The sequence below is a fragment of the Takifugu flavidus genome, chromosome 14, assembly GCF_003711565.1.
Source record: "Takifugu flavidus isolate HTHZ2018 chromosome 14, ASM371156v2, whole genome shotgun sequence".
Lineage (NCBI taxonomy): Eukaryota > Metazoa > Chordata > Actinopteri > Tetraodontiformes > Tetraodontidae > Takifugu > Takifugu flavidus.
Genome location: NC_079533.1, coordinates 1220231 through 1241012, shown reverse-complemented (window position 1 = coordinate 1241012; position 20782 = coordinate 1220231). Strand labels below are relative to the sequence as shown.

Sequence of the window (20782 nt, the reverse complement as noted above, 5' to 3'; positions counted from 1 at the left end):
ACAACCTTGGCTCAAAGTCCGGACTAATCTGGCCGTCACATCTTTATGCATCCTAAATAAGCAGGGCAAGAAAATGTCCACCTTTCTGTGTCAGGGATCATGCAAAAGGGGGGAAAATAAAAGAGAAAAGGGAATTTACCTGGTCATACCTTGACTGAGGACGGTGGCCGTGTCAGCTGGTTCAACCTGAGGAAGGAGGGGGAGGTTTAGGCAAAAGCAAAGCTGCCATCTCTTGTCAGGATAAACTAGCATCTCGCAGCTAACCGAGCACAAACGGCGACTTGGTGTCAGGCTCGTCGGGGGCACAAATCAAACCGCGGCTATAAACGACAGCACGGCAGCTAAAAATAGCAAACAACCTAGAAATACGAAGGAACACTTTATGGATGGAAATAGAAAGGAGCGCTCCAGCGAGTAACACATTTGGCTCTGTGCTTCTTATAAATAGCACTGTGTATCTGAGGACACGGCACAAAGGGGGGGCAGGCAGCAGCCAGGCCCTCTGTAGTCAGAGGGAATTCATAAATCGGGGGCTTTATAGCGTGAATGGAGCCTCTAAGCACACGCTGTCATGGAACAACCCGTGTTGTGCAAAGTTGTGGATGTTGTCATCTGTCCCGATCCCTGAGGTGCTGTTAGCGAGTGTTACGTAAGCGCTCCTGATGAAAGTTCCAGCTTTTCTCTTTCCTGGCATCTTAATGCACATCTGCACAACCCATGATTGCTGTATGAATCTGCATTAGCGACGTCCCGTCCGTACCTCGGTGCATGCTGCACAATGATGGGTAAACCCTGAAACACTGATAGCATTAAGCTAAAAGGGTCTGAGGGGGGTGTCGGGCCTGAACAGGTTAAAATGGACGTTATTTTTTCTACCACGTTGACAGAATCACAACAAAAACCACTGACAAATTCAGTGGTTATCTTGACATTCAGTGGTTATTTCTGATGTCATGAGCTAGCATCCAATCTCGGCACGAGCTTGTGAGTTTAGTTTAGATATTGTGTATTTATTGATTTTTCACTCATTGGGTGGTACGTTCCACTCCACCCCTGCAGACACTGCTGCAGTTCGTGAGGAGGTGGTAGTTAAAATCTCTCATATCTCTCCTTGGGGAGGTTCTGTCATGGGAAAGAGTGCTGACCAACTGCTCTGGGTGTGGAGAAGGCAGCTGCAGACGGACAGACGGACAGACGGACAGACATCCGACTGCCATCCTGTCTAAAAATGTCCCTCATCTTCAGCAGGAAGGAAGTCATTTTGAGGGCACCAGAGGAGTGTGTTGCTGTGATAGTTGCACAACATAGCCATGAGGGAATGTGTTTGTTTTAGCCTTTTAAGGCCATTAGCAGTGCCATCGGGGTGCCCGTTTGGTGTTTAGCTGATAAATAGCACGACCGCTATCAGACCTAGCTGGTGGGTGGGCAGAGCCATCTTTAGCAGCCCAGAACTGTGTTTTGACCCGAGTCTTCAAAGTTGAAACACTTCTCTTTAATATTTCATATTCCTAAAGGCTGGGTGGAATAACGAGGAGTTATTCCCACCGCGTTTGAGTCACTTACTGTTTCTCGGCCTTCTCTCGGTCATCCAGGAAGAAAAGGGCCGTGACCAGGAAAAACATGCCCCCCAGGACGATGATGAAGGGGCAGAGCATCAGGGCATAGCCCAAACTGAGGAAGCGCCACAGCGTTGATGTCGTGTAGTTCTCCTGAAGGCCGTCTGAGATCTATATCGGACACAAAAACACATCAACAAACTGAGAAAATCCTGTGATGGAGCTTCCCCACAGAAGCAGGAGGGATTTCAGGCCCCCACTAACACTGCGTGTGTGCACGTGGAGCTGAGGAGAACAGCAGCTGGCGTCTGTGGGTGTAAAACGACCATTGGTGCCATGAGGCAGCACCTACAGCGGCTCATGATGCGGTGGAGGATGCTGACGCTAGCTTTCAGCAGATTGCGTGGATCCGCGGGGGCTGAGAGGGGGCTGGGTGCTCTGGCAGGAGCCCATTGATTACGTGTGAGTGTCAGCAGAAGGAGGCCGAGCTGCTGACAGTGGGAATACAGTATTCCTACACGTGTGCGCATCCAGAGGAAGGTGGGCTAGCAAACGGACCGTCAGACCGTGCATCTCGGTCAGAAAGGCTCACCTAAAAGCAGCTCGGCTAATTAGCTCGGCTAATTACCCAGTGAGATGCATTTCTCCCAAGATGGCTGAGAGCCGCTGCTGACATTCCCTCACCACCCACTTGGGGCGGGGGGGGGGGTCCTGCTCATTTTAATCTTGCGGGGAAGAACATGCCTCTTATCTATGGTTGTGTCTTTTATTTCAACGTTTTATGGGCAGTTTGGTGTTAATGTAGGAGAGGAGTCCTCATGTGGGGAGGGGCCTCCGGTTTGATCCTCTCCATACATTGAGGGGGGGGAGTCCATTACGCATGTCAGAGGATGGTAGTGGGGCACCAGCCAAGGTGGAGGAGGATCCTGGCTCAAGGGCAGGACGGTTTCTGATGCACCGCTGTGGCGGGGAGCGATCGAAGGTCAACAGCCCCCGTGGTTGCACAACAATAATCACCTATGTCATTTTCCCTCTGCGCTATTTTTAAATCGGGTTTCTGAACTTGTGAGGGAATTCGTGCCAGGGTGTTTGGGCCACTTTGCCCGCGCTCAGCGTGCGTCATGGAGCCGTCACACCGGAGCGCTAAACCTCAACTCAGAAACGCTCAGCATTCTGACGCTGCTCTGGTTGGGCCTGGTGGACTGTTCCAGGCTGTCAGTCAGAGAACGTCAAGAGTCCGGCGGTGATCGCGTGCATGAAAAAGGAGATAAAAGAGTGTTTCAATGCAGCCGGACAGACAGACAGACAGACAGACAGACAGACAGACAGACAGACAGACAGACAGACAGACAGACAGACAGACGGCTGCTCCCGCCTCCAGCCGCAGTACCACCTTATTAGCTTCAGTTTGATTTGATAGTCAAAGACTTGGCCTTTCTTCCGATGACCCGGGTTACAAACCAAAGAAATGTAGCATCAACACTCGTGCTGTGTCCACAGTCAACACAAGTATTTAAATGACAATTTACAGGACTTGATTTGACATTGCTGCACCAGGAAGAGCCCAAAGGTTCAAATTTACCACCATGTCTGTGGGCGCAGTGCATCAAAGAGACCTGGAGTTAAATCTACCGATGGAGAAACGGCAGAAATGGTCCTCTGTGTGGAATGAAAAGAATTCGGACCATCTGAGGTGGATCGTGTTTCACACTCCATTGAATAGTGAGCAGTGTTTGCACACTGGCCTCATTGATGCTGTTCTTTGGATGACTGCGTCCACTTTGGAAGGAGTGTGTGTGTGTGTGTGTTGGGGGTTGTGGCAGTGACCTTGAAATGCCCAGGGAGACCCCCCTACCCCCCCCCGGTCCGTCTCCTAACCAATCAAACGCAACTCCTGCTGCCTCCCGGAGAGATTTACTGGTAAGAGGTGACAGCCTGAAGAGCAGTGGTGAAATCACAAATGTGCTCATCAGCCCCTCCGGAGACGTGTGCTAAGAGCACGTTGCACGTGGCCCACTTAAGGTAAGAGCCAAACCAGCAGCTGTGGTCATCCTGCACGAGTGAGGCACTTAAAGAACCAATTAGAGCAACAACCGTTGGCGTGCGTCGCGTTAGCCTCTTCGTTCATGACAAGAAGGCGTGTCGGGGCCGCGTGAGCTGCTTACCAGGCCGATCAGGTAGGGGCTCCCTGCGTCGCCCAGGAGATGAGAGGTGAAGCTCTGAAAGGCCACCGCCGTCGCTCTCCGCGTGGGGATCACCACGAACTGCGGAGGAGACGGTTGAAGGTTAATGACCCTGACGTGTCAGGCTGCTAGTTCTGAGAGAACGGCAGCGATGTTCTGGCTCCATCCTCCCATCCCAGTCACACTGGATCATACTGGTCCACGTCAGAGGAAGGAATCCCCCTCCGCCGGTTCACACTATGAATCGATGTTAGTTATCAGCCACACCCAAACTGCTCCCACAACGGCAGGCGAGCCGCGCGCCCACAGCCCCGACGGCGGTTCCAGTATATTTGGCTGCAGGAATTTCCAGTGACCTAGCGGATAAATATAGGCTGTGGTACGTACCATTAAAATATCCGCCGTTATGGCCCAGTTCAGGAAGAGCAGCGTCTCTCCTATGAAGATGCAAACCTAAATGAGAGGAGAAAGAAATGTGACGGAGAAAAGTCAGATATTTCTCCTGCGTGTGGGAAAACGCGGCGCTCCGGTGGCTGCGGTTTAAAAACATGTCATTATGCTGTGGCCCAATTATACGTGGAATCACAGGCCTTCATTTTGGTCCCATTGGGCCGAGCGTTTAGCTCCAAAACAGCAGCCTGATAAGGGTTAACTATTCTTCTCAACACACGCAATGTGGAACGCCGCATCCTAACTTTAGACGCCGCCGCAGCGAATCAGAACCCAGGTTCTGAGCCAGGCTTCTTCTGACACAAGGGCTGGAATGACCTGGTTGCTAGGGGCAACCTTGTGCCGGTGCTGGCGCAGTTGTTTCCTGCTGGGGAATAACCCCGCCGTCGGAATGCCGCGCGCTCTGCCCCGTACACGCCAACAGACACCGTTTCTAAGCAGGACACGGATTATTTACACGTTGAGGAGACAACAGCTGCACGGGGTCAGCGGGGCGGACGGAGCGACACCGATGACAACAGCGTCTAATGTGGCTCGTCTGTCAGCACTTCACCCCGAAACAGGAGACGCGCGCCAGCGACGGCGCCGCACCACTCAAACCCGCTCAGGAAAGCGGCGGACGAGGCCAGCTCACGCACGTATGGCCCGGACCGTTGACGCCATCCATGCTTTGACCCTTTCGCGTAAACAACTATTCCACTATTTGGCTTCAAATCTGACCGGGACGATTGATGGCTAAAATCCTCTTTAGGCCCAGTAGAGTCGGAGGCCAGGCGTTCCCAAGGTCAGGAAGTGACCGTGGATGGGAACTATTTTCCGCCTTTTCCAGTTTTGCTGGCCCCGCTGGCCTGAGGAAGGTGGTTTCTTTGTCCGCGATAAGAGCGGGCCGTCGGAGCGCGGCCTGCTCAGCGGGTCGGAGGGCCTGCAGAGGTTATTGCGTCTCACCCTTTCCTGTTCACAGGACCATTAGCCACACTAAAGTATTTTTCCAAAGACGGCCCAGATGGGATGTGAGCAGCAGCTAGCTGCAGCAGCTCCCGAGGCCGTCTCAGGGTAGCCTGTAATTAAAGCAGAGCAGGAGAACAACACCTCAGCCCTCTGGCCTGGATCTCATCCTTCAACATTAACCTGAGGGAACCACACCGTCCACCCTCGTCTTACTGCTCTACACGCTTCCTTTTTAATTGTTAAATCTGTAGAAGGCGTCTCGGGGTCATTCCATCCCTCCCATTTCCGTTTGACTCCACACCGCCACCATCCCTGACACCAAAGGGACTCTTACGTAAGCTCCTACGATGCTCTTCTTGGCCACCACGAAGATGAGGCAGATGAAGATGGCCGATCCGAGCATGCTGACGGCACACACCAGCGGGTCGGCGCGCTCTGTCTTCTGGCGGCACAGACGCGTGGTGGCGGCCCCTATGACCACGCCCAGAAGACCCGTCACGCAGGTGATGCCGCCGAAGATGAGGCTGGGAAAGAGTGGAGCCTGAGCTTTGAGAGGAACCATCTAAAGACATGAACACAGCCAGCAGCCCTGGCTAGCGTCGGCTAGCGTCGGCTCACCTGTCCGTGCTGCTGCAGATCTCCTTGGTGCAGGCCTCTGCAGTCTTTTGGACCATCTGAGCTCTGGTCAGGTACAGAGGAATCCACATACCAAACGCACCCGTGGCAAAAGACACCGCCGCCGACGCCAGCGAGGAGAACACGTAGCTGCGGCTGACGGAACAGGTTTTTACAAAAACAGAGCTGTCATTATCCCGACTTCTAAAGAGGCGAATTGATGAACTTCAGCCTTCTGTGAGAGGACCAGACCTGAGAGACCTTCTGCCAGGACTGGACACGCCAGCTAAGATGAGATATATGAGCAAACACTAACACCTTTATGGAAAAATAATGCCATTTAATGCTTTCAGTGTCCGTCAAGGTGGTGGCTGATGGAAACTGAGCACAGCTAAATGTCAAAGAGATAAATATGTGGCTGCCCTCGTAAAGTCCTGCCCAGAAAGCCACAGTGGTGGAGCAACTATATGGAGTTCAAAGGGTTTCTTTTAAAGAAAGGTGACCCACAGGTCGTATGAAAACAGGACCGACAGTGTCGTCGATAGTAGCCCGGTGCGGCCTGTGTTGACATTTCCATGCCTCTAATTAATGGCTACACTAAAAAGGAAACTTTAACGTCATCCAAGCTAAATGTAGGCTGAGCTTTGTGATGCCCCCGCATAGAAACAAGACGGATTCTCTGAAGCTCGATGGCGGGAGGTCTTACTTCTTGGCCAGTGCCTTCATGTCACAGAACCAGGAAGTGCGGCTCTTGATGCGTCCTCCAACCTGGTCGGCGCTTCCTCTCTTTGGCTCAGGCACAAAGACCAGGATCAGCGTTCCTGCAGTGATCCCTAAAACCGGAGACACCTACAGGCGACACAAACACTGGTGAGACCCTCACTAATGGATGCAGTGGGACAACAGGTCTACTGGGGGGTGTTCTACAGTCCAGATGAGTCTAGGTGGAAGTGGTGCTCTCAGCTCTTGTAAGGATTCCCTGACTCAACGGCTCTTTCCTGGTTTCGATGGATCCAGCCGGCTCCCTCTTATCATAAACAGCAGGAAGTTCGTGGGAGCGTTTTGGGCAAAAACAAGCGGATGAGCCGTGGCGTTCTTTGGCTTTAGCGCAACGCCACGGCCGGAAGCTGTTTCATGTGTGGCAATTGTTTTCCTCTGCGTGCCACGCCGGTGATGAATATGTTTGTCATAATGTCGGGAGCAGCCTGACCCGCTCCGTGTCATGAAAACCTCCTGTTTCCTCAGAGCCAGGAACCACGGGGAGGTGCTGAGAGGACGCTGAATGTCGGACACCCAATAGGAGTGGTGGGGGTGATAATGGTGTTTTAAAGCTGACCCCGAGGTCTCCGGTCCTGGTGGACCCTGCTCCTGGAATGCCGTATAGGCAGGTCACCTTCCAGGCTTTGTCAGCGCTGCTCGTTGTTGTCGCACTAAAAAAGACAACCGTCATTTGTGCGCCTGATTTAGGGCTGGTGTCTGCGCGGTAACTGTGTGCCGACTGTGTAGCTGCCATAAATAGGCAGGACAAAGCTTTCATTCAGAGTTTTATCCAAACGGAGCACCGGCTCGCTGCTGCTGGAGCTGGTTGTGTTAACGTACACACTCCTTCTTTATGGATCCAGCCTATTAGTTAAAACATTCATTTTCCCTTCGTTCCTGGTTTGCCTGCATTGAGAGTGTCTTCATGTGCTACACCTGTGTCCTATCATGAGTCCCAGCCTGTGTCCTCTTATCTCTCCTCTTTGTGCTGTCCTCTTTATCAGTGTTGTGTTACTTATTTATTCTTTAACAGCCTCTCTGGCTGTTCCTTGTTCTTTATCAGTGAAAATGAATCTTGGCACAACTGCTACATTGTCTTTCTGGATCAGACACTGAAGACAGGACAGATGAGTGGAGCGATGATAACTTATCACGTCTCCGGGGACGGCAGCCTTTGATCCTGCTGGCTCCGCCTCTGGCTCCACTGCTGGTTGTCCCTGTTGTAGCTGCCTGACTAATCATGTTTTACACTCAAGTTTGATGTTAAAAGTTTTACAATCATGAGCTGGAGGCCTGGCCTGCTGCTCTGACCTTTCGTGCTCTGCTGGGTCACGTCACTACGTTATCACAGTCTAAAGGGCTGCAGGGCCCCTGAGAACCCCCTGAGAACCCTCTAAGAACCCCCTGAGAACCCTCTAAGAACCCCCTGAGAACCCTCTGAGAACCCTCTGAGAACCCCCTGAGAACCCCCTGAGAACCCCCTGAGAACCCTCTGAGTCCAGACCGGGCCTCAGGCCTCCCCAACATGTCCTGCAGGAGGCTCTCTGTGTTCAAGCGTGTGTTCATGTAGGAACGATGAAGAAGATGATGATGATCTTACCCTCAACGCCCAGTGCCAGTCACCTGCAGCCACCTTGGCGCTTGAGCCCAGGATGTAACCCAGCCCACTGCAGGGAGAGAGAGTCATGTCAGCAACAACACACACATCCACCGGGACCACCAGGCACACACACACACACACACACACACTGGGGGTCGTGTCATTAAGGCTGTGTTGAGTGTTTGGACTGTGGTTCTGTTGGGCTAATGAGCTCAGCTGGTTGGTGGGTGGGTGATTTATGAATTGATTCATGAAATGTCGGCGTGTTTTGCTGATCCATCTGAAGTCAAGATCAGATCAGATCAGATCAGATCAGATCAGATCAGATCAGATCAGATCAGATCAATCAGATCAGATCAGATCAGATCAGACTGCTCCAATGCTGAGATAAGCCACTGTTGAGGGATCAGCATTCACGGTACAAAGAGGATTAGGGAGGCTTGAAGGCCAGATGACTGATAGTTAAGTGTGTGATCGCTATCTTTAACATGCTGTGTCCCCAGATGAAGATGTTCTTTCATTATTTCACGCTCCGACTTGTGTCGGTTTCTGCTTTCAGAACATTTGTGAACATGTGAGCAGCTTAAAGTATTTTTCCAGCTCTGAAAGGTCAACGCCTCAGACGTTTGGTCCGTTCCAGCTCAGTCTGGTTTGAAGCAGGAGTCATCGATACTAAACATTCTGAACGCCTTCAAGCGCTTTGTCTGCATTTGTTCGACGTCAGATTTCCCCAGAAAAATGGATCCTCGATTCACCAGAGCTGATGACGGGTACGGCGGCGTCCTAGAAACACGTCCGACCGGTTTTACAGAAACACGCCGCTGACACATCTGAGCAGATGAAGGAGGAAACAGTCGATTCATCCCCCCAAAATAACAGTGTGACCGGGGGCAGGCTGCATGATCCTCCCAGGGAGTGACCTGCAGCCACCGCTGGACGCCACCGCTGGACGCCACCGCTGGACGCCAACGCTAAAACGTGAAACACGCGAGATCACATCAAACGCCAGCATCACTCAGAACTCTGTGTGTGTCGCCAAGGTTAACAACTAATGGGCCGGGGCATCTATTTCCTCCGACTGCTGACTTACTCTTGAGGTCACTTCCTGGAAACGGGTCACAACAACCAGGCCCCAGACAAACATGTTGTTGGACAGCACTTTAACTGGGCCCAGCCTTTCACCTCCTATTGTCTGCTGCTGTGAGTTTATTGGGACGCAAACATCTTAGCAGCTCATAACTGCTCGCCCTTTCTGGGCCTCCCCGTGCAGCGGCACCAGAAACAGCCCTGATCCCCACAAACGGAGGCGTTCCCCTGCAGTTTGCTGTGCAGCAGCACCTTCATATCGCTGCACGCTCTTGTTTACTCCTCGCTGTATGTAATGAAATGACCCTCGAGTGGATCCAAAAGCAGATTATTTTTTATTACTAGGCTTTGTTTGTTTTCTCCCTCTGGCCCTTTTGCTGATTGAATGAGCTGAAAGGTCTGGAGATTTGGGCTTAATAACGCCTCCCACCCTCACACCCCCACGCCACATCTCTTCCTTCTATCTACCCCCACAATAGAGGGAGCCTGGACTCCTGAAGCCTGAACCAGGGCTGCATTGTCTTCATGTGAAGTGAAACAGGAATAATAATGAGAGAGTCCCACCTTCCCAGAGGAATGGCCAGGTAGAAGATGGAGAGCATGGTGGTGCGGCTGTTATTGGTGAAGAGGTCTCCTATGATGGTGGGAGAGATGGAGGAGTAGCTGGACTCTCCGATGCCCACCAGTCCTCTGGAGAGCACAAACAGCCAATAATACTGCAGACAGCAAAAGGAAGCACAGAGCGTCAGACAACTCCAGTCTGAACGGCCATTTCAGACATTTTTCAGACATTTACAGACATTTACCAATCCTTGACTGGAGGTTTTGGGGACATTTATTGGCTTAAGAAGAGATCTAAAAAGACTGAATACAGGTGCAGTGATCGATTGGAACGGACAGTCGTAGCCGTCCTCTCATGACTGTCCTGCTGCTTTGGCTGAATTCTCTATTTAATTAGACATTTTCCATGGGATATAACGAGCTGCTGAGGAAAAAGACGACGCATGCTGATGCAGGCAGATGTGTAGGCAGCTGGAACTTCAGCTGTTACCATGGCAACTACCACGAGACACACACACACACGCGCGTACACAAACACGCACTCTCAGATGAATCAAACTGCACGCACTCGCAAGAATTGCTTCTACGATGATTGGATTACTTACAACTTCTTGTTGACAACTTCTATATTTAGCTCCTATTTACAGCATCATTTTATCATCACCCAGTGATTTCTCTTCAGGCATAACGACAAACACCATCAATGGCTGCTGTGTGTGTGTGTGTGAGGACCTACAGGTGATCATTCAGTGCCAGTATGAGGTCAGAAGTGTAGCGCCTCCCTTCATGCATCATTTCAAATGCTTCTAAAACACCTGTGAGCATCCTAAATGTGTAATGATGAGAGTCAGTTTCATTAACATTTCATCCACGTCAGTCCTTCCCTGGCTCACGCATCGTGGCGCCGTTATGTAAGAGACGCCTTCTCGGTCCTCCGCACTCCTCTCGGGGGTGAGTTTGGAGTTAGCGGCATGTGATGCGGATCACGGTGGATCGTGGCCTCCGAGGCATCCGTCAGAGGGACGAAGCTCAGGGTTTGAGCTTGGCCATTAGCAGCCTAGCAGTGACAGCCGCTCAGCCCAGTGGCTGCCTTGTTTGTGGCTCCGCTAGCAGAGGAGCCTTCAGAGGAGCCGCCACTCCGTGCACACAGCGCACGAGGCCGTGCTGCTGCTGCAGAGCTGCATACGTGACCAGGCGCCTTCGGTTTGGATTTGGACTCTCTTGGACGATGTAATAAGGTCTGCCTTCACGCCCGCACACACCAGCACAGAGACACTCCTAAGCTGTTTGTTCTGGCTGGGACACCCCTCCCCAACATGACCACCGCAAGAATAATAGCATTGTTTAACGTGCAGGGGGCTTTGGCGGAGATCGAATCCAGATGTCACCATCAAAAGGGAACTGAAAGAACAGAGTCTTATCTGCCAGCCTGTTGTAATGGAGACACGTCTGAAGCTCAGGCTTTCATTCGGCTTCAGCCAGACGGAAAGAGAGAAGCATAAAGGCAGAGTGGGTGTCCGCCTCAACGAGCGAATCATTTCATTTGGACGGCTTTAACTTCAGGCACGTCTCCTTCACTCGGGCTGTTCCTGTCCTACCTCTTTGCCGATGAAGGAGCTGGACAGAGTGACGATTGACCAGAAGAAGATGCCGCAGCTCAGGATGACCTTTCTGTTGAAGCGGTCGCCCAGGTAACCGAAGATGGGCGCCGCCACCATGAAGCTGCAGATGAAGACTGTGGAGAAAGAGCGGAGAGCTGTTACTGAGCCATCCTGACAACATATTTGTGTATCTTTATTACACCACACTGCACAGTCCATCAAAGCCTTCAGCCAGAATGACTGGAGGATATCAATCTGCCAGGAACCTGTGAAGGGCTGCCAGAGGACGCTTCTACTCCAGCGAATCCACCAGCTATTACCTTCCCATTATGGCTCACCTACATTTAGTGCAAGACCCCTGGCAGAGCGGGTCTAGCAGACAACCCTGCCTCAGAGAACGCTGAGGCAGGCCTGTGTGCAGCCTGCAGGAGGGAGCAGAACGCGACATGTGACCGACTCAAACCGCACGTCACTCAATCCATATGTAGGAGAAGAAGCTGGAGTCCATGAATAATTCCTCCAACCACATCCCAGTAAAGCCCAGTAAACGTGTTCCTGTGATCGACAGACGGGAATATTTAAAAGAGACGTTTGCCCAGGAGAAAGGGTAGCGGGGCTTCGCCTGGCGGCCACGGGGGTCGCCTGGGGGGGGGGGGCAGGATGAAGGGTTTGGACATGGCAGCAACATGAGAACGCAAAAGAGGAGGGAGAGATGGAGGGAGGGAGAGAGGGAGAGACGGGGGAGAGATGGAGAGAGAGGGGGAGAGAGGGGGAGAGATGAGGGAGGGGGAGGGAGGGGGAGGGGGAGAGATGGAGAGAGTGAGAAGAGAGAGGGAGGGGGAGAGAGGGGGAGAGAGGGAGAGAGAGAGGAAGAGACGTGGGAGAGATGGAGAGAGAGAGGGGGAGAGAGGGAGGGAGGGAGAGGGGAGAGAGGGAGGGGGAGGGGGAGAGAGGGGGAGAGAGGGAGAGAGAGAGAGAGAGAGGAAGAGACGTGGGAGAGATGTAGAGAGACGGGGAGAGGGGGATACATGGAGGGAGAGATGGAGAGAGGGAGAGAGAGAGAGATGGAGAGAGAGGGGGGAGGGAGAGAGAGAGGGGGGAGGAGGAGAGAGGGAGGGGGAGGGAGGGGTAGAGAGAGAGAGATGGAGAGAGAGAGAGGAGGAGAGAGGGGGAGAGAGGGGGAGAGAGGGAGGGGGAGAGAGAGGGAGGGGGAGGAGAGAGAGAGAGGGAGAGAGGGAGGGAGAGAGAGAGGGGGAGAGAGAGGGGAGGAGAGAGGGGGAGAGGAGAGAGAGGAGAGGGAGAGAGAGAGAGAGAGAGATGGAGGGAGGGAGAGAGAGAGAGGGAGAGAGAGGAGAGGAGAGAGAGAGAGAGGAGAGGGAGGGGGAGAGAGAGTGGGGGAGGAGGAGAGGAGGAGAGAAGAGGGGAGAGGGGGAGAGAGAGTGGGGGAGGAGGAGAGAGAGGAGGAGAGAGAGGAGGAGAGAGAGAGGGGGAGAGAGGGAGGAGAGAGAGGAGGAGAGAGAGGAGGAGAGAGGGGGGTGTTATATAAGCCATCGGTGTAATGCAGCTGCTCAATTCCAATGAAAAAAGAGAAAATAATCAGATTATTGCATAAATATAGTTTTGAACAGGAGGTATTAAAGTATAAAAACCAGAGTGCTGATGAGGTCAGTTCCTGAGTGAGTCTCGTTAATAGGTTTCACCTCAACTTCCTGTTACGGTAACGGAGCGAGGATCTGCTGCTGGATCCTCCCACAGTGGGAAAAGGTGAGATAAAGGCTGACAGGAGAGTGTGGCCACATCCTCCTGAAACAGTGATGTAGACACCTGTTATTATCTACTGGGTGGCTCTAATTGATGCTGACGAAGGCTCGGTGTGGGTCTGGCCCGCTCTCAGCACGCGCACGTGCTCATGCATGACGGCTGTAGAGGAGATAACGGAGGGAGAGGCCCAATCTCCCGGCAGCAGCTGCCTTCAATGGAGGCAGGACGCCATGACTCACACACCACCTAGCTTGATATCAGAAATAGCTGCGCAACATTAGCAGCACCACCAACTCTCTGCCTGTCTTGTTAAGTGTAATTCTGTGATTTGACGATAAGCGCCACCATTTTAGGGTCTCATTAACACCTCTGCAGCGCGAGCACGCGGGAGCGAAGTCGGGTCGTAGCAGATGTGTCTCAGCACTCAATTCACTGAGCTCCGTTCTGAGCAGGTGAATGAGAAAAGATATACAACAACACTGCCGACAGGAAATGAGCTTAGGCACCTGCTGTAATCTGCTAAAACTGGAAAAAGATACTTTCTCTCGTTCAAAGAGATTACAGGGGAGTGTCTATTAATAGTAGGCTGTTTATTTATGAGGTAAAAACTCTCTTTATCTCCTTATCTAATCAGATTCAGATCCCAGTGCTTTAAACATCAACATTCGAAAGTTTCCAGGAAAAAAACAGGTACAAATTTAAACACTGATCACTTCTTTTCACATGGTTAGTTACATGGTTCATGTAATTAATCCAGTGTTGACAGACAGTGGAACTAATCTGTATTACATAAGACACATGCTGCTACTAAGAGCAGATATCCAGATATCACATGGCTCTTTTTAACCTCACAAAACCTCTCTGGCTCCAGAAAAGGAGGAGATTCAGTGATCGCAGTGTTCTCTTGTCACTCTGATTTAATGAGCGCTGAGCAAAATGGATCAAAATGAAGACGTCTGCCACACTGGGAGCGGAGGGGTTCCTCACAAGTATGCCAAACCCATTTTAGATGAAAACGAAAGTAAAATCAAGTGGGTCGTTAAAAACAAGGCTGGATGAACCTATGATCGTGGACAAAAGAAGCTCCTGTAACATTTATATTCGCCCGGAAGCTTTTAAGCTACACGTGCTAATTTAGCCTTCCTGCGTCGGTGACCCCGGTCACCTGTACACGGGAGTTTGACCCTTCTCCTCAGGTGGTTTCCTCTCTGTGGTGACACTGAATTGATTGTTTATCCTCTTTACAGTTTATGCTCTAACGTCATTGGGTCCGTGGAATTCCCAGCATATTTCTAACAGAATAGATAACAACGTGCACACTCACAAAGCAAACACTGAATGACAAAGCCAGTCACGCAAATGGTCCAGGTAGGCGCGTTAAACCGGTTCTGATGTTTTAAATATTTCTCACAGCCTCTCATTCACCAAATTACACCAATTACCACAGTCGTGGTGCATTCCACAAGGAGACGTGGGAACGGCTCCAGCCTCCGGGCCACCGAAACGGCACGTTCGGATCGTCACACTCGATAAACTGAGCCGTGGTTCTGAGTGTTCGGCTGCTTCCCTTGATCATGCAGCTCTGCTTCTGCCTCCCTTTAAACCAGTTTGGACTTTCAACATGAGACGTGTTTCGGGCCCCAGCTCTACGGGAAGGCAGCGCCACGGCGATCTGTCCTGACTGGAGCTCAACCTTCACAAACCCCAGCAGAAACAGCTGCGTTCACCTCTTTTCTCGCCTCTTTTCTCGCCAGCTCACGGTTACCTGGAACCTTCGAGGTTCCCACATTCCTGCTGGCTTCCTGCTCCCGGCTGTGGTGGAGGTTTTCTCTTGAAGACAGTCGTGATTCATGTATATCAACACCCACAACAGGTTAAACAGCAACTAATGACACAGAAATATGTAAACCAGCTGCTGTTAAATTCCTCAGAAGCATCTTCATGGTTTCTGAGAATGAGATAACAGGTTATCTCTGTTCTGCCTCTTTGTTTACGCTATATTACTGCGAACCATCATCCACGTGCCGACACCTCCACGGAATCTTTATTCCACTGAACAAGAAAACAAGTTTTTCGTAACGCTGGTCAGTAGAAAAGGGGTAAAAAGGCAGCTGCTGCGCTCTTTTCCACCATATTCTGATGGAACGAGAACAGACTGCAGAGCAAACACGCGCGCCACATCCAGAAGGTGGAATAAGGAAACCGAATCTGGCTGTGAATCCCAAACCAGTGCGTCGTCGGCTCCTTTGTTGTGTTTTCAGGTGCACAGCTCTTTCCGCTCCAGGATTAATGGGCTGCCTGTGTGAGGCGTGACACATAACTGCGTGATGAGATGATCACCAGATCAGAAAAGTCAACCCAGACATCCTCATTCTTGACGTCCCTTCCTCCTGCTCCCAAAACCTACTGCATTCCTCGCGTCTCCGATACCCACAAGCTCTGGGGTGAGAAGGCTGCCAGTGTTGGATTACTGGCGTGATGAATGCCTCATGCTGCTGGGAAACACCGCCACAGCTCCCTGCTTCGCCTCTCTGGCGCAGGAACCGCCATCAAGCGCTACCTAACGCCAGCAACAAGCCCTTTGATTTCACTGGGTCCTGGGAGAGTCGATAGCCTGGCGGCAGCTGCGGCCCGTCTCTCTATTACCTGCTGCAGCAGCGAGCTGCATCTGGGGGGAATTACACGCTACTACAAATACCAGGCCGTCTGGCCGGAGCGCAGCGGAGCCCATCTTTAGCACATTACCAGGGCCGTATTATCCACAAACACAGATGGTTAGAATGAGGAAAGGCGCCTGCTTCTGTGCGAGATGTGCAGCCGATAGCACGCCATCGCCGCCTCCCCTTCGCTCGCTCTTCCTCTCTGGGCCGACGGCACCTGAATAGATGCAGCGGAGCTCCAGACAACAAGGTGAAGAGCCCTTTCTGGTCGGCCATTTTCCCTTTTGCGGTAACTATGACAACTTCGTGCCACCTCCACGCACAAAAACTAGCATTACAATCCCAACGCTTTCATCATCACCGCACGTCCTGCCACACTTCTGGCAGCAGCTTCCTGTGAGGTCCTCCAGTCAAACTGGTGTATTTTCACCTGGCTGCAGTGAATCCTGAGGCGTCGCTCAGCTTCAGGTACCTCCTTCATTTCACTCTCTTTGTTTTGGAGTCCCAGAACCTCTTTCAGCCAGTTAACAATGTTTTGTCTTTCTTTTTTTTAGCTTGGAAGAGAGGAGCAACGTTCTAGGACACAGAATCAAATACGTTCTTTTTTCTGTTAGAGGAGAGAAACTAGAACAAGGTGATGAAATGATCCAATTTCACCCCGCTGCGGTAGTTTGATGTTGGGGGTGAGGGGCAGTAAAACAGACGGGTAAAGAGGAGAACAGAGGCTGAGGGATGCTGGGTAATTGTTGCTCATCACAAATTCTACTGGCTTTGTTGATATGAGTGAGGAGAAGGATATGAGGTGCCAATCATCGCTCAGCAGCTGCCCTCCTCTGAGACGTGGCCTATAAAAAAGCCTGAAATGGAGAAGCATGCGCGCGTGCGTGCACACACACACACACACACACACACACACACACACACACACACACACACACACACACACACACACACACAGTGAGCGATGTCAAAGCATCATCAGGTCAGTGTTCTATTCTGGTCCCAGCAGCAGGAGGGTAGGATGAACGTTATTTGGTTTGGGGAATCAGAAGCGGAGCAGACTCACAGCAGTGCTGCACAGACCAGGGAGGAAGCCACCAGTGTCCCCCCCGTCCCCCCTGTCCACCTGTCCCCCATCCTCACTGTCTCTTCAAACTCCTGTAAGGTGCCAATGGGAGTGAGAGACACTAAGAGAGCAAGAGCTGCCACCAAACCACTGGGGGAGGGAGGGACGGGCGGACGGACAGACAGACAGACAGACAGACAGACAGACAGACAGACTGACTGACTGACTGACTGACTGACTGACTGACTGACTGACTGAGGAGGGGGAGAGACAGAACAGGAGCAGCTGTGAGGGTCCGGACAGCTGATCAAGCACTCGGGGTGGATCGACTGTCCGGGAGGTGCAGGGCGCCACGGCTCCACAGAGGGAGGCGTTGATTGACAGCAGCCATGGAGCTGCAGCGCGCCACCACGCGCACCTGAGGACCAGCCAACAACATCCCAGCCTTCTGTTTTACAGCGCTCCAGCTCCACGTCTCGCCCAGCACCTGTGGCCCCATTCCTCCCAGCTCTGATACCCAGTCTGGAGCACTGGGGGGCGTGTGTGTGGGTGCATGTGTGTGTGTGGGTGTCATGTTTCGGAGAAGGTGGGCAGACACGCTGAGCGGGGTACAGACAGGCTGCGAGCTGTTTTCAGCGCCGGCTCCTTATTAAGCCGCTGAGCCTCCATACATCAGCCTGACGCCCCGATAACTCTGAATTATGGGCTGGAGTAGAAGAATGCAGCTTCAGTTTGCAGTTTCTGCTGCTTCCACTGCTTCACGCCTGTTGCAGCGCACGTAATTCACGGACATGTAGCCAATTTAGGTGTGCACGACAGCCGACCTGCTGCCCCAGCGGGATGCTCCAGAGGGGCTGCTCCACATTTAACCACAGCTCCTTCTCAACAATCCCAACCAGAGGTTTTTTTTCTCCTTTTTTCTCCAACATTTAGCAGAATCTTTTCTCTGATTTCAGTCCACGTCCCCTCCAACCAAAGGTAACACCATCCAGCCCCCCCCCCTCTTCCATTAACCTTCTGTGCCCTCAGGTAGGTTCCTTTTCAGTCGCTGCACTTAGTTGGAGCCTGGGGGGAGTCTGTCATGTCCAGGTGGGAGCAGAGTGTGACAGGTGTGCTGAGCTCAGGTGAGACCAGCAGCCCCCCCCCCCCCCCCCCGTCCCTGATCGACACCTGTGAATTCCACGTGCATGTTTGTGGAGAGAGCTCCTCACATTTAATGCACTCACAGATGACAGCCCCCTTGGTGGCGTTCTGGGATGTCAGGGTGGCTCGTGAGCAGTGACAGAGAGGAAACCTCGGCTGCACAAGTTTGTGCTTCCAGGAGGATCAACGCTGCCAGGACAGAAGCAGGCCCGGATGCACGCACACGCAGGTGCCCATAGAGGCCGGGATTGTTCCCCCCAGAGACAGGCGCAGCAGGCTGGTGGGGCGGCTCCAGAAACACATACGCGCACGTTGTAAACACATCCGAAACCTGAGAGAGGCTCTCGCAGCACCGCCATTACGTCAGCCTGCTAACCTCCGTTCACACCTCAGCTCCCTGCGTGCATCCGCCCTCTCATGGCCTCCAGGCTGGACACCCAGCATTCCTCAGGCTGGTGTGACTCCGGGGCCAACAGCTCCAGGACACCGACGGGCCGAGAGAGACCGGTCAAACCAACTAGTTCTGCTGTTAACCTGATCAGCTGGGATCAGCTGCACAGGGCGGCTCACACACACACACACCCGTCATCTCAAACAGTGTGTGTGTGTGTGTGTGTCCACGCACAGCCACGTTGCAACACTGGAGGTATTTCTGTCGCCTGTGTACGACCCAGCTGGGCTAAAGTGGGGCTGCGAGCATCGAGCCAGGGTGGGAAACACTGGGCTGTGTTCTCCCCCCCCCCACACACACACACAAACCCGCCTGCGCTCCCTCAATGGCACGTTGTGTGTCGGTGTGTGGCTGCAGACAAGAGAGGCTCCTGTGCAAGGTATCTCCCTAAGAGCTGAATTCACTGGGGTGGAGCAGGAAGCCCGGCCCTGAGCGCCACTGCTGCCAGGCTGTGGGTGCGTGCACGCTCTCGGGAGGACCGCCGCCTGCCTCCTGACGACCTTCCTCTCTGTGACCCGCTGCTGTTGCCCCTGTGAGGAGGTGAGGCTCTCTCACCTGTTTGCAGCAGCCCGATCCCGCTGTCCGTTACTCCGTAATGCCGCTGGATGTCTTGAACAACACCTGCAAACACAGAGAGAGAGAGGGAGATGTTGAACAGGTTCCTCCTGGATCACAGTCCTTCGTGATCATTGGGTGATCTGATCTGGGGATCCCATCTAAGGCCATCATTCACTAACGTCCTGGCAGGGAGGGAAGTGCTCTCTGGCTCCAACACAGCGTTGAACGCCAACAGAAGTGAAAATGGCCAACACAAATAAACAAATACGCCGAAACCCGTCTCCCACTGGCTCCTGTCTAAGACGCTCTGCAGAGCACGTCGCCATAGTAACCACAGTAACCGGTGTGAGGTCACATGAACCTACAGCAGTAGCATAACTTCAGCCGCCTGTATGTGAGGGAGCCGCCTGTATGTGAGGGTGCCGCCTGTATGTGAGGGTGCCGCACTGTATGTGAGGGTGCCGCCTGTAGTGAGGGTGCCGCCTGTATGTGAGGGTGCCGCCTGTATGTGAGGGTGCCGCCTTATGTGAGGGAGACGCCTGTATGTGAGGGAACCACCGAACGTTTGACATCCTCTCAGTCCTGCAACTCAAGATCAGATCTGCTCCCATGGCAGAACCTCACACTGGACCCATGATTCCAGGGTCCTCTTAAAACCATGAAAACCACATTCAAAAACAAACATGTAACAAAAGGACTCATTTGGATTGGAAAGGAGTTTCATCAGGCCAGGACAGAGACATGGAGATGGACAGAGACATGGACAGAGACAGACAGAGACGCAGCGTGACAGTGCACCTCACAGGCAGGTGCACGTCAACCTGCAGAGACATACGTGGAATTCCTGTCACCTGAGTCCAAGCACCTGCTCTCATGCTGACGCTACGACAGCATTCCTGTCCCATGCCTCCATTGTGGTTCCTGATGCTGCAGCTTCAGGGTTCCCACCTGAAGCCCAGGAAGGTCTTCAGCGGTCTGGAATGTTCCGGCTCACGCCCAGAACCTTTGACACTCCACAGAATCGTTTTATGGGAGGAGCTGATCAGGTCAGACCTCAATGGAGCCAACGCAGGCGAAGGACGGAACATAAGATGGACGGAAAAAATCAACACGTCTGGCCTCTCAAGCATTCCACTACAGCATAGCACACACACACACACACACACACACACACACACAAATGTAAATGGCCTTGTCAGGAGCCCTGAGTGTGACTGTAACGTTGCCCCTCTGTCAGGGTTGTCAAACAGCGATGGTGGTGTTTAACAGGGTCCTGAACAACCGCAGCTGTACCCTAATTATCCTGGAAGGACTCCTTCACATTACACACACACACACACACACACACACACACACACACTCAGCCTGCTGGGAGGGGGATTCCTATGCCAGATGGTGGAGCGTCCCTCCTGGACAGAGCCTGTATTTGTGCGAGCCACACCCGTCTACAGTTACCAGACAATTAATAAAGGTAGACTTGGCAAAATGTAAATAAAACGGCAGCGAAAGATTAGAAAAGCAGAGCGGCACAAACCATCGGATCGCGCTGCAGCAGCTGTGCGAGGAAATCCTGCTGCAGTGTGCTAAGAACACTGGCTGCGTGAGGCCGCTGTCCTGCGTGTGGACGTTGTGTCCAAGCGTGGCTGTTTATTTTACTGGGTTCATGTGCACTGATCTGTGTAATGAAGTGTGTTAATCTGTGGGGGATTACAGAGAGCAGCAGCTCTTTGTTTGTGTAACAGCCTATCACAACTATCATCTTTACTCTGCTCAATGCCTTTCAA

The 20782-nt window shown here is 52.5% G+C and overlaps 1 protein-coding gene across 1 annotated transcript in view; it reads right to left on the bottom strand.

Annotated features, from left to right (window-relative positions):
* spns2 (SPNS lysolipid transporter 2, sphingosine-1-phosphate) overlaps positions 1–20782 on the bottom strand; it is a 42095-nt gene that overhangs the window by 11574 nt on the left and 9739 nt on the right. The window contains exons 2-12 of the mRNA XM_057053950.1: positions 18996–19061; positions 11357–11493; positions 9762–9913; positions 8112–8178; positions 6459–6601; positions 5756–5908; positions 5472–5661; positions 4127–4192; positions 3722–3820; positions 1564–1727; positions 138–186 (exon numbers count right to left, since the gene is read on the bottom strand). Coding sequence (XP_056909930.1) covers positions 144–186; positions 1564–1727; positions 3722–3820; positions 4127–4192; positions 5472–5661; positions 5756–5908; positions 6459–6601; positions 8112–8178; positions 9762–9913; positions 11357–11493; positions 18996–19061 — 1280 coding nt within the window. The 3' untranslated portion in view covers positions 138–143. The remainder of the gene's footprint in view (positions 1–137; positions 187–1563; positions 1728–3721; positions 3821–4126; positions 4193–5471; positions 5662–5755; positions 5909–6458; positions 6602–8111; positions 8179–9761; positions 9914–11356; positions 11494–18995; positions 19062–20782) is intronic.